Here is a 13,123-nt window from a genome sequence, read left to right on the forward strand (position 1 = left end):
CCGAAGATGGTGATGGAGAAGATCTTGGTGGCAGACTTGAGCTAGTCTAGCAAGGAGGCGAGCAGCGCCATGGTCGCCAGCTTTCAGGAAAGGACCTACATCAACAGCGACTGCTTGCGGTCGCGCCGTCGTGGACTCACACCCCAGCGCCTGAACGGCGGCGTGCCGCCGCCGCCATCATATGAAAAGTTCTGTTGGGAAACCAGAAAGAAAAGAAAAAACAATAACCTATTTATCAACATCGTTTCTGAGTGTGATGTCATCTTTCACCTCATTAGAGGTCCGCTGCTCCAACAGCCCAAATTAAGCTTTCTACGACGTCTTAACGCAAACCTCGCAGTTATAAAGTTATTACAGCACAGCAAGCAAGCATGCCTAAAGAAGAAATGACAACACTACTTGCCTACGGACAACAAAATCTTCCAGCTTAACTGCATGTGCAATGGCAATGGCGCGACAAAGCTCAGCTTCTCCAGATCAGAGAAATCGTGGTCAGCATCTGAAGACCGCAGCTGTTGCATAGCTGCTGAGATGTCAGGAAGGATCATCTGCTTGCAGTGTAGATGCAGCTGAGGCTGCTGCTCAGCTACGCTTCCACCGCCCAAAGTAAGACCAAAGGGAAGCTTCCTCTTCTTCAGCATTTCCTTGTCGATTGTTTGTGGCATGGGGAGAGGCATCCAGTTCTGGTGTGCTTGGCGTCCATACTTGTAATCCCCAACGATGGGTGTTCCCAGAACCTCCGCACAATGGACTCGGAGCTGGCTCGGTTCAAAAAGGAAACAAGAGAGTTTTTTCAGATTGGTTAGTGTGATCGTGATACCTTGCGTACAATGAAACCAGTTTGTTCGGAGATAACTGACACATGAGTATTATAATTACCTGATGCTTCCTTCCAGTTCGAGGGAATAGTTCTAACCAAGTGTACCCTAAAATCATTAGCAAACTTCAATATTATTGAATCACAACATCAGTTATATGCGAATAATTTCACACCATATTGTGGTGGACTTAACTAAAAGCAATTTCACTGCACCACATATTTTGCTGCTTACTGACCCAATTCCCACACCCATCACTAAAAAAGGATAACAATATTCAATAAAAAATGATGCATCATAATTCAGCAATGTACTCCATTAGCTAAGCCTACAGTGGCTATCATCATCCAGGACACCTAACGTTATAGCACTGGAAAACATAAACCTATATACCAATGTTTATCCATAATACCAAAACTATGTTACAGTTGTTTAATGCCTCCGAATTTACCTTGAACGAATTTGTTTCTATCCACATCTGATTTGATATCTGTATGACATTATTTTTTATCAGCAGCATTAGTGGTCCCAGAGTTCTACACTTTCTGATGCTACTCATTCCATTTCCAAATGACACAGCTAGCAGTAATAATTTGCTCATTCGTAAAACAATAAAATGCATTTGCTCCTCAACATGCATTTTTGTTCCTTGCCTACCTTGAGGAAAAGACTCAATCACACGGTACTCTGTCAAAGCATCTTGAACAGAAGCAGTATTTGAACCAGCGCAAACAGTCAGACGCTCTGACCTGCCATCTTGTAATACAACCTACGAAAGTGCAAGGCACAACAATAAAATACTACTGATGGAAACAGAAATCAATATAGTGGGTGAACAAACCATATTGTTAGAATCCCATTTAGGGCTTGTTTGGGTGCTCTAGTATTTACCCCAATACAGATGAGTTGAGGGGGATTGGGGTGTAAATTAAACTCATTTACACCTCAATCCATCTCACCCATGTGTATTGGATTGAATACTAGAGTATCCAAACATAGCCTTAGAGTTTTGGGGTTAACCCCTTGTAATTATATTCATACCCATATGTAATGGGTTAGGCCCAACAATCTTGGTCTATTAATACAACTCCAAACACTGAGTTAGGGTTAGGGTTTCCCACATGGTATAGAGCTAAATTCAAATTTCTCTTCTCCCTCCATCCCACCCCTTCAGTCACCAGCACCTTCCCTCCGCCAGCCTCCCTGCTCCGGCCATCCCTCGGCCGCACCCTCTCCTCCCCATGGATCCCGCGTTGCACGCCGCCACTGTGAGCGCAGGCACGAGTGCGCCCTTCGGCCCACGCGCCACCGCGGGGGCATGCTTGCCCGCCGTCGCCATAGGGACCGCGGCTGACCTCTTCCCCGCCTCCGACCAGCGCGCCGCCTCAGGTGTATGCCAGCCCGCCTCCACTGCCACGGCCGCATCGACCGCGGGCGGCCTCCTCCCCACGACTGCTGACCTGAGAGCGGGCAGCCTCCTCCCCTCCAGTTCACTCCTGTTTTCGTCCCCCTGCAGCAGCACGCACGCCTGGGATGCCCCCCCTCCGTCACCGGCCTTGGGACCCTTTCCGGAGCTCCCCCTGCGGCCCTCGCTGTTGCGCAGCACGCCGCCGCCTCCTACGACTACGTGGCCCCTTGCAGTGGACCTTATGCGGACATGACCCCTTATGGCACGCCGCTACTCCTCACCCCCTCACCGGGCAGCTCCGTCGTGTCTTCCTCGTTGCACCGCGCAACCCTCCCTCTCGTCGATGTGGTGACCTCATGCGCCGCTACGCAGCCACATTCCCTGCTCGGCACAGCCCCCTCGGGATGGGGCCCTTTCACCTCGCACCCGCCCGCGATGGGTCCTTTCCCCTCGCCAGAGCGTCGCTTGTGTTGGCCCCTAGTGGCCCGGCCTCCCCACCTGCGAGCCTTGTTGCACCCACGGTCACGGCTCTGCATACGGTACCTCCTCCCAGCACCGAGAGGTCTGCCTTTGCCTTGGCCGTCGGTGCCACCTCTCTTTGATGTGGCAGGCCAAGACTTCGTCTATTTGGTGCCTTTCTTCATCAGAGCAATGGATGGGGGCGACAGAGCTTTTATAGAGGTTAGTGTGCAGACCTAAAACATCACCAAACAAGTTTAAGATGGATTTTACAGCCAATCCGATGTATGGCGTGCTGAACAGCCAGAGGTTGCAGCAGTTGGTTACTAGTGGCACAATTCACCAATGCATTCTTTTTGTAAGCGAGAATGACATAGAATTGATGAACTGGATTGAGCCTCAGAGGCGGTAAGCAATGTGGTACTATTCCTATTTACTCGATGATCATCCTAATTACGTGTAGTCGCATGGTCCATAAGAACATCAGCCGAGCGACCCATTTGTCCAGCCATCATGTGCCTATAACACTATTATATTGCTTTACCATATCCCAATGGCAAGTCAAACATGTTTCCTTGATTCTGATTTGTATGATGCAAATACAGTTCTTTTAGCAGTAAAATTGCAAAAGTGAATTAAAAAATATGCATTCCAACTGTTGACCTAACAAGTATAAGTTGTTCATATAGTCTCTTGCATAAACAATGGTGAGACCACTACAAACAAGAAACATGTTAACTTGCCATTGATTATCTGTAGAGTATCAAATACCTTTCAGATATAGAAATACTACTAGTTTGAGACTTGTTCAGGAGAATTTCAGGTGATTCCATTGTCACTGAATTCTACACATTTCTGTCCTATAATTAACAAAAGATACACAGACAAACCTTCGCAAGTGGTGCTGACAATAAACCCTTGGGATGCCTAGGTCTTCCAATAACAAGTGCAACATATTTTCTTTGCAGTACTTGTTGAGTACCCTTGACATAATGGACAATATTATCAAGATATATAGAATATAATAACCATGCAGTTGAATAAGAATACAAAAAGTGGTGTAGAAAAGAGTAATATTATTTTAAGAACTTACATCACCTAAAGCATCAGCAGTTTTCTCACGAAATATAGCATGCATAAGGGAAGCGCTAAATTGAGTTCTTCCCAGAACAAGGACGCCACTGCAATCCCTATCAAGCCTGTGGACCTTGTGAAGTAATGAAAATGAATATTAAGAAACAAGCAAGTCATGCATGAACTTTCAAACAAGTTATTTCTTCTAGGTCCTTGAATCAATGTTCTAAGTCTATCTAGGAACCAATCACCACGCTTTCAAGTGCTTATGCGAGTTGGCGACCTTGACATGGAAAGCAGGTTCCTAGTGTTGATATTCATCTCTAGAAATGGTGGAGGGACCTAAAGCACTCTTACAAAAATAATGTCCTTGGCAATTGTTATGTCCATTTTCCAAAATCAATATCATGTAACTTATCACCTACAGCCACATGTATTGTTTGTTTTAAACAATGGCAAGATTGGGATCGAGAATAAGCTCAAGAAGCAAGCCCTGCTGCTGGCCTGCAGACAGATTAACGTCAATGCATTCGGTTTTTAAAGGAGGCCAGATTAATGTCAATGTATTATATTTTCTAAAATAATAATGTCAATGCATTCGGTTTTTTATGTGACTGGTGGCTCATAATAGATGTTGGACTAAAGAGACATTGGCAAAAAGACGCATGAATCATCCTGCTAATTGTCCCCTCTGTGACCAAGATCCCGAATCCATCAACCACCTGCTGGTGTCCTATGTATTCACAAGAGTTTTCTGGTATACTATGCTAAGATCCCGAATCCATCAACCTCCTTGACTTGATCGTCACACAAATCGAATCATCATCTCATGTCATGTAGTCTTTGAGGAGTCCTCTTTCCTCTTCTCTGAGGATTCCACTCCCCCCACAAAGGTTGTGTTTGATTTTTTGGCTGATTGTTCTCACCTTGCACCCGCTCAATGCACATCACCACTATGTGTTGTCCTGCAAGTCCTTTTGGCACCACCACTGCACTACCATGTGTGATAGGCACCTCATCCGCACAACCACGTGCGACATGCGCTCCAGTCGCACTCTATGGCCCAGTGGCAGCAGCACTGCAAGGCCTAGCTACTCCACGCTTTGGTCACCTCTACGGCCAGTTGGGCTAACTCTTGCACCCTCCACCGAGCGAGTCGCACCAATTGGACCAACTATGGCACCCTCACCTCACAGGAACACCGCGTTGAACGATTTGCCAGCTACTACACCCCCGTCGTAGGCCTCCACCGAGAGGGCGGCTCAGGTGTGCCATCTCTACTACCCGCCCCACGGGATAGCCCCTCGCCACTGTCTCTAGCTCCCAAACATTTTTGGGCACTCGCCTACGCCCGAGGACTGCCGTCTAATCCAGCACCTACCTCAGCTCGGGTGCGTCTTCTATCCAGTGTTGTTTCAATACCACCTGTGGCCAATCAACACGCAATGACCACATGTGGCAAGCAGGGTTTCCGACAGTCGGTGTTGTTCATAGCCGCTCCCATGTCTCCTATTCCAAGGAGCTATCGTGTTGCCCTTGCGGACCCAAACTGGCACTCCACCATGGAGGCAGGGTACTCGGCTGTACTTGTCAACCATACCTAGCATCTCATTCCTTAGCCGTCTCGGTCTAATGTTGTCATTGGCAAGTAGGTATTGAAGTGCAACTTCAAGCAGATGGTTCTTTTGAGTGCTACAAGGTCTATTGAGTTCTTTGTGGTTTCACTTAGTGCCCTAGTATTGACTTTGTCGAGACCTTTACTCCTGTTGTGAAGCATTCCCTTGTTCGGAGAGTACTCTCCCTGGCTCTCTCGTGTGGTTGGCCTATCCATCGATTTATTGTGAACAACGTCTTCCTCCATGGCACCTTGTCGGAAACAATATATTGTGCTCAGCTCACTGGTTTGAGGACCACTCTCATCCTAATCAGGTATGTCAGTTATGGTCTCAAGGAGGCTCCTATCTGCTACAGTCCTACAACTCAATTTTGTTGAGGCAAAGTCAAACACCTCCATGTTCATGTACCATAAGGATAAAGACATGGTATACCTTCTTTATGTTGAAGACATAGTTCTCATGGCTTTCCCTCAGCATCTGCTTCACGTCAGCGGTGCTCTTCGGCAAGAGTTCTCCTTGAAGGACCTCGACATGCTCCATCACTTGGTATGCATGTCTAGCACATTAGCTCTAGTTTTTCTCTCACATCAGTAGTACATGATTGAGATTCTTGATCGAGCTAGAATGGACGATTGCCAGCTCTGCTACACCCCTATTGATGTGAATCTAAAGCTCTCTTCCACTGGTGTGCCCGTCTCCAACCTTATGGATTTTTGCAGCCTTGTAGGAGCTCTTTAGGCTATGGCCGGTAGACCGTGCATATTGGCGTGCAAAACAATGTTTTGCACTACAAACTACAATGCTTACAGAGTTAAATTTGAAATGAGAGGTGAGATGAGTAAGGCTATTGAAGACAGCCTTAGTACCTCACTTTCACCAAAGCGGATATCACCTATGCAGTTGATCAGGTATGTCTTCACATGCATGACCCACATGAGCCTCACCTCATTGCTCTCAAGCACATTCTAAGCTATGTTCGCAGCATTCCTCACATGGGTTTCTTTGTGCGGCCTTCTCCTCGGTATGACCGTGTGGTATACTCTGATGCTAATTGGGCTGGTTGTCCTGATACACGTAAGTCGACATCAAGCTATGTTATTTTCCTTGGCGACAACTTGGTTTCTTGGTCCTCCAAGTTTCAGAACATTGTGTCTCGCTCCAGTGCCGAGGTTGAGTATTGCATTGTTGTCAATGTAGTCGCGGAAGCTACCAGGATTCACAATTGTTGTCTAAGTTGCACACTCCTCTGCACAAGACTACTATATTGTGGCAATATTAGCACCATCTACATGTATTCAAACCCCATCCAGCATCAAAGCACCAAGCATGTGGAGATCGACCTCCACATTTTTAGAGAGCATGTTGCTCTTGGTGATGCCTCATTATTCATGTCCCAACGACATCTCAGTTTGTCGATATCTTCATCAAGGGATTGCCTTCGTTAGTCTTCATGGAGTGTCGGTCTGGTCTCACTGTTTGTTCCACCGACAATTTGATCGTGGGGGCATGTTAGACATATATGTGTACATGTGTGTATTGGGCCTGAGCCGAGACGCCTAGTGTCGACCAACCCATATGTGGTAGATTAGATTGATTTGAATAGCAAGTTATGAGATCTTGATTGGTCCGGTTTCTATAAACCTCAAGATCTTCTCACCCCTATATATATGTAATCTCCCCTCCCCAATCAATCCACACAATCATTGCCTTCACTTCTATTCGCTCATAGCATTGTTCATCCAAGGTGATACCAAGGTTTAAAAGGCGGCTAGGCGGAACTAGGCGCCCAGCCACCGCCTGACCGCCTAGGCGACTTAGGCGGGCGCCTAGGCGACGCCTTAGTAGCTGTTACAAACAGCTGTTACAAAATAACAAGCAACCAAACCAGGGAAAGCAGGGGAAGATGAACATCATTTTTGGGTGTTGACACCTGAGAGAGCAGGGGAGGAGGAAGCAGGGGAGGACCTACCAGTGAGGGGCACCAGGGAAGGGGAGCAGCCGGCCAGCCGCGCGCCCAGAGAGCAGCAGCCGCGCGCTCAGCGAGCAGCAGCCGCGAGCAGGCAAGGAGCAGCCGCGAGCGGCGAGCAGCTTTGGCGTGCCGCGAGCAGCAGCCGCGTGCAGGGCGCGCGCAGGGAGGAGCAGCCGCGTGCAGGGCGCGCGCAGGGAGGCCGCGAGCAGGCGAGGAGCAGCCGCGAGCGGCGAGCAGCTTTGGCGTGCCGTGAGCAGCAGCCGCGCGCAGGGAGGAGCAGCCGCGTGCAGGGCGCGCGCAGGGAGGAAGAGCCACGCGCACAGGAAGAAAGGGGAGAGAATAGCCGCGCGCACAGGAACAGCCGCCAGCCGCGCGCAAAGGAGAACGCGCGCCAATTTACAGGCGGGCGCCAAAATCCAGCGCCAAAAAAACCCTAGGTTAGGCGTCGCCCAGGGGGAGAAAGGCGTCGCCCAGACGCCTACCACGCCTAGGCGGACGCCTACCGCGCCTAGGCGGACGCCATACTCGATCTTCCCTGGGCGGCGCGGACGCCTAGCAACAATTGACGCCTGGACGCCTAGGCGTCGCCTAGGCGACGCCTAGGCGACGCCTTTTAAACAATGGGTGATACATCGGGTTTGTAGCATAATATACATTTACCATGAGCACTGCAAAGTCAGTAGCAACTGCAGCACCTAGAACTCACCAGTCGAGGTACTTCAGAAGAACCGTTCTCAAACATCGGGGCCAGTATATCAATGCTATTCTTTATGCCAACACCACCCTTCAGAATTAAGAAGCAAAAAAGTTTCAAATAGGCTCTAAAATTTTTGTGAACTGCAGATTATTAAGGATATAAAGTTATCTACTTGTACTGGCATTCCAGGTGGTTTGTTGAGCACAATGATGGCTCTATCCTGAAAAAATTGCAGATGCCAATGAGATCATTTACCATCCAAGCTAATCAACATATCTTTGAAAACCAAATATAGATTCAGACCTTGTAGATTTCAAGGTCACGTAGAAAATCAATCTCATTCTTGTTACCAAATTTCTTGGTCTTCTCGGTAACAGAAGATTCTTGAATGTTAACAGGTAGAAAGAGAATATCACCAGGCACAAGTTCATCTTTTGCTGAAACCTTTGAAGCAGTTAAAACAAGGTCACATACTGCAAGAGAGGACTCAGTTACTAGAAAAATATTGTGCTCTATAACCTCATTATACTAGAACTGAAAACTGCCTCACTTTATAATGCCATTGGCCGTTCTTCATCCATGCCAATCTTTTCCTTGGCATTAAACCAATCACTACATCAGAACATAGTGCATGTATGCAGGATGCAGTATAAGGGAACAAGGCTTAGGGATATGGGTTGATAAAATATGGTTCCATGAAAAAAATACTGGAGGCACAAAGTCGCAGGAATAAAAAGGAGAAAACAATGTGAAAGATTTTGTGGCTCCACAAACTTCCCCAAATAACAAAGAAAATACTGATAATTGCTAAAATTTAAATAAAAGTATCTGAAAAAGTTACGTGTTACACTGAAACTTTGCTACTAATATCATGGTCAGTGATTGATATTGTGCTGTCCAAATTATAAATCATGACGACAAGTTACCAAGTTCCTCTTTTAAGTCATAGTACCATGCCAAGATAGGTCATAATTGAAGAGAACAAGGATATGATGATTGACTAATCAATTGTTTCACTAACATGTGTCCCCATGAACCAAATGCCCATGATACATCAAGTGTCAAATTATCAAGTGCAAATGATAAGAGTGCAAAGTCCACAAAATTCAATGCTTGGCAAAGCAACTCTGTTTATACCAACCCAAAAGAACAAGGATCTGTTTAGCAATGTGGTGGCCTTTTCAGAAGTACTTATTCCTTTCTAGATCTGCCAGTGACAATCGGTTATAAGCATCTTTTTAGGATCCGTAACAGAAAATTAGCGTGTAGGGAACACAGATTGCTGCACCTTAATCACTTTGTTTTAAGATGATAAAACATTTTAAGAAATCACTGCAGAAGCACACCCCTTAAATTATACTTAACTCAGATAACAGATTTATTTTATTTCAAACAATATCAAACTTTCATATTTTCTTATAACTGTGCATATGCCAGCAATGTATGATGTATCCCAATTTCCAAACTAGACATATGATACAAAAAATGCTATGTAAAAGCATATAAGTGAAAATTAGAACTCAGAATGTCAGGTATTTCTGATTTATTCGTCATTCATTACCCTTCTCAACCGGAGTTGCAGAGTAATACTGTCTGTTGAAGAGGTATCAGCAGTCACCAGATTCTTCTTCACCTGCAACAGTGAATAGACATGAAAATAAATATCTTCTTACAGGAGGAAAACTGTTATTATATGGAGCACAACTCAAGAGATAAAAGAGAAATACTATAACAGTTGTTCAAAAGTAAGGGGGGGGGGGGATTGGATTTCCCAAAAAGAACTTTTATAAATCATAAAATAAATATTTTTACATGTAATTTTTATCATGGAAAGTAAAACACGAAAATAGAATGCTAAACTACTGCATTTACCCTCATTACTTTTGGAATTATATTCCCTACAAAATTGTATGCTCTAGAATGTTCTTTAACAAAGAAAATAATGCAAACAACTTGAAGTACCTCACGCTTACAAAAAAAAAAATCACTAATACAGATCTGCATGAGGTCAAATTTTGCATCCGATGCGGGAGGGGTTCCAGTATGTACACACGCTCATCCATACCCATCCACACAAAAATAGATTATTTTTTTGCACATCCTTACAGTAAAAGTAGAAATCCATCACTGTCCATGAGGACCAGGCAAAAAGCTAATCATGGACGATCACAAGACAAACATGAATCTTTATCATGTTTAAATTTCTAAGCTACGCGGAGTAACTGAGGGAGGAGGATACACAGTGGAGCATTTGATCGAGAACGTGGCGCGCGCACCTTGCGGAGGCGGAACAGCTTCTGGACCAGCGACGCTGGTACGTGTGGGCAGCAGTGTCGGACCCACCTGATAGCCGTGGCATTGGAGCATGCTCCTTCCCCACCATCTCCCCGAGAGATAGCTCGAGCGGTGGCGTTGGCGTCGAGTGGTGCGAAGGGAGGAAGCTCCACCCACCGCTTCTTGTTCTCCTCCCCACCGGCAATGTGACCGTTATCTTCTGGAATAACGTGCTCCACTGCGGTGGATAGACCAGCGAGGTACTGTTGTATCGGCTTTGGAGCTGCGGCGGCCGCCCGGCGGCGGAAGATGAGCGCCGGCATCCTGATCGCCATCGAGCCTCTCTCGGCCTTTCCAGCCCACTCCCGCTTTTTGTAGCCGTTGGATCACGAAAACGAGCCGGAAGACGGAAGAGGAAAATTCATGTTCATTCACGTAGATGGGCTGGGTTTGGGCCTATAGCCAAACAAACCAACGTTTCTGAACGCATGGCACAAACATAATTGTACAACGTTCTTAGCTTGCAACGGCACATTCTCTCTTCTCTTCTCTTCTCTTCTCTTGCTAGGTTTCTTTTACTAGGTGAGCCGTTGCAAGTTGCAACGAAACAACAACATTGCCACATCAACCACCAGCAACATGCAGACTTCTATATATGATAGTACAATATTCATACATTGTGACGATACATAAATTTTTTTATAAAATGTTAAGACTATATAGAACAAAACAAACAATACAATGTCGTAAGAGTTCCATTAAATAATGTACACACAGTAACAAATATGTCACCATATGAAACGAAGAAAATGCAAAAAATCTATTCATGTAACCCACCACAATAGAGCCACATATAAATGTTCATGAGTTTAGTAAATGTATGAATGAGCCTAAAATTCTGATTGAGATCCTTGGGTGGTGAAAAATTTCATTCTTCTGTCATTGCTTCCTTACCACAAGTTAGGACACCGATTGATTCCCATTCTAACGTGCAAACAATATCCTACACAAAATCCATAACATTATTAACATTATCAATAAATAAGAAAAAACTGTTCACTTAAGTAGGTGAAGTCAAGGGCTTACAGAGGGTTCCGAGGACCTATGTGGCAGAGTAGTGTGAATCATAAAATTTAAGTGTTCGATCCTTTCTCCTTTGCTTTAACTTCAAGTGTATTCCAATTTCCTGATCAATAAGAATTCTGAATATCAGTACTATTGAAGTGCATTAACTGATAAACATATGTGTTACTATTGAAGTTGTTGTATTGAAATATAAGAATTTAGAGTTTGGATTATGTATACTCACTTGATACATCGTTTGGTTATGTGCATTGCAAGCCTCCATAAATTCGCGTTGTTGTCTCATTCCTCACGGATCCTCATAATCTCCAACTCCTGCTCGTTCGATCGATGAGAGCACGAGCTACGGGAAGACAAACCCGTCCTCTGAGATCTCACTGACGACGAGTCAATGAATCCGTTGAAGAGTGTGTATCTATAAGTGATTCAAAAATTGTGATTACTGCATGATCAATTTAGTATCAACCATGTAATTTCATAAGTTAGAGCTTACCGTCCATGCGCTTTCCCCCACCACTTGAGTACACCACCGAGGGATCCACCGGTTCATGTCATCAGTCGAAGTCAGGGCCATAGCACCGAACCATCTTCTCCTCATATACCGCCTATACATCATTCACAAACTTATAAATGCAGAAATTTCTATACTTTGAATGTTTGTAATTTTGGGCCAAAACTCACCAGCCGATCCGTGGTCGTCTGGCTGCAGAGCTAGTCAGGGTTGTTAGGGTCTGGTCCTTTGTGGCCCTCCTGGTAGACCTCAATGTCACTAGGCTTTTGGCCACACGTAGCTTCCTATATAAACAAAAAACATCCATAAGCGATCGTACTATTTGGTGATCAACATAGCTAGATCAAACTTATTATTCTTTTAGCTTTTCGGAGCATGTCGTTGCCGCCAAACTTGTGGTTAGGATTGGTTCCTCGACATTTCCTGTGATGCGCCGATGCTTTCTAGAAGCCTTCGGAAGCCCAATGTCGACACCAAGCATAGTACGCATCAGGCACGGGTGCCATCCATGAAACCATCACCTGCACACATAATGTTACGTATTATATCAATCATAACAATTAATAAAAAGGGTAAAACAAATTGAATACTAACCTCACGATATTGATCCTCAGTCAAATATTTCTTTGAGGACCCTTCGTTTTTGTTCAAGGGGCCTGCTTCTTCAGGATGATTTTGAAAATGCAGATTTGTAGCTTGAATTCTCACATAATATATGGTATCTTTCACCAGCTTCTTTGCATTGTTTTGGAACACACGTTCAGCGTGCCCCATGTAATCCTCTCTATCAGGCAACCGATATCAAAGCTACAACATAAAAATACAAATACAATGGTATAAGTCATAGAATTAAAATATTAAGAAACAAAACAAAAATAATAGAGAATTCATACCCAAAAGTCATGACGCACAAGTCCCTGTCTGTCGGTGTGGTCTCGTTCTTTTTTAACTTGTACTCGTCCCAGGTATTGACGAGCACCTCATCCACGCTATCTCCATCTGACACCTTCACTATACCAGGGTAGTGAAGGCGGCAAAGAGAACCCAACGTAAGGTTCACCTGAGTGTGGTGTCCTTCACCATCAAAGGCAGATCCTCCCAATTCCTGCATTACACAAAAACATTAACAATACACATAATAGTTATATGAGACAAGTTAATATATTACACTCACCGATCTCCATGAGGCATGATTAAGATCCTATCAGCCTCTC

The 13,123-nt window shown here is 45.1% G+C and overlaps 1 protein-coding gene across 2 annotated transcripts; it reads right to left on the reverse strand.

Moving 5' to 3' along the window:
• Window positions 1-209: 209 nt before the first annotated feature.
• On the reverse strand, window positions 210-10,740 carry LOC100285271 (RNA pseudouridine synthase 4 mitochondrial). 2 transcript variants are annotated; one of them, NM_001367216.1, is made up of 10 exons: window positions 10,318-10,641; window positions 9,603-9,674; window positions 8,345-8,485; window positions 8,214-8,261; window positions 8,051-8,128; window positions 3,779-3,892; window positions 3,576-3,668; window positions 1,476-1,587; window positions 880-926; window positions 210-758 (listed from the first exon to the last, which is right to left on the reverse strand). In NM_001367216.1, exons 1-10 carry the CDS (start codon window positions 10,636-10,638, stop codon window positions 396-398), a joined length of 1,389 nt encoding a protein of 462 aa, NP_001354145.1. In that variant the 5' UTR covers window positions 10,639-10,641; the 3' UTR covers window positions 210-395. The 2 variants fall into 2 exon arrangements, with proteins under 2 accessions (NP_001354145.1, XP_020396157.1); XM_020540568.3 differs by lacking the exons at window positions 3,576-3,668; window positions 3,779-3,892 and having other exon boundaries at window positions 10,318-10,740.
• Window positions 10,741-13,123: the final 2,383 nt, after the last annotated feature.

This window comes from Zea mays, chromosome 7, assembly GCF_902167145.1.
Source record: "Zea mays cultivar B73 chromosome 7, Zm-B73-REFERENCE-NAM-5.0, whole genome shotgun sequence".
NCBI lineage: Eukaryota > Viridiplantae > Streptophyta > Magnoliopsida > Poales > Poaceae > Zea > Zea mays.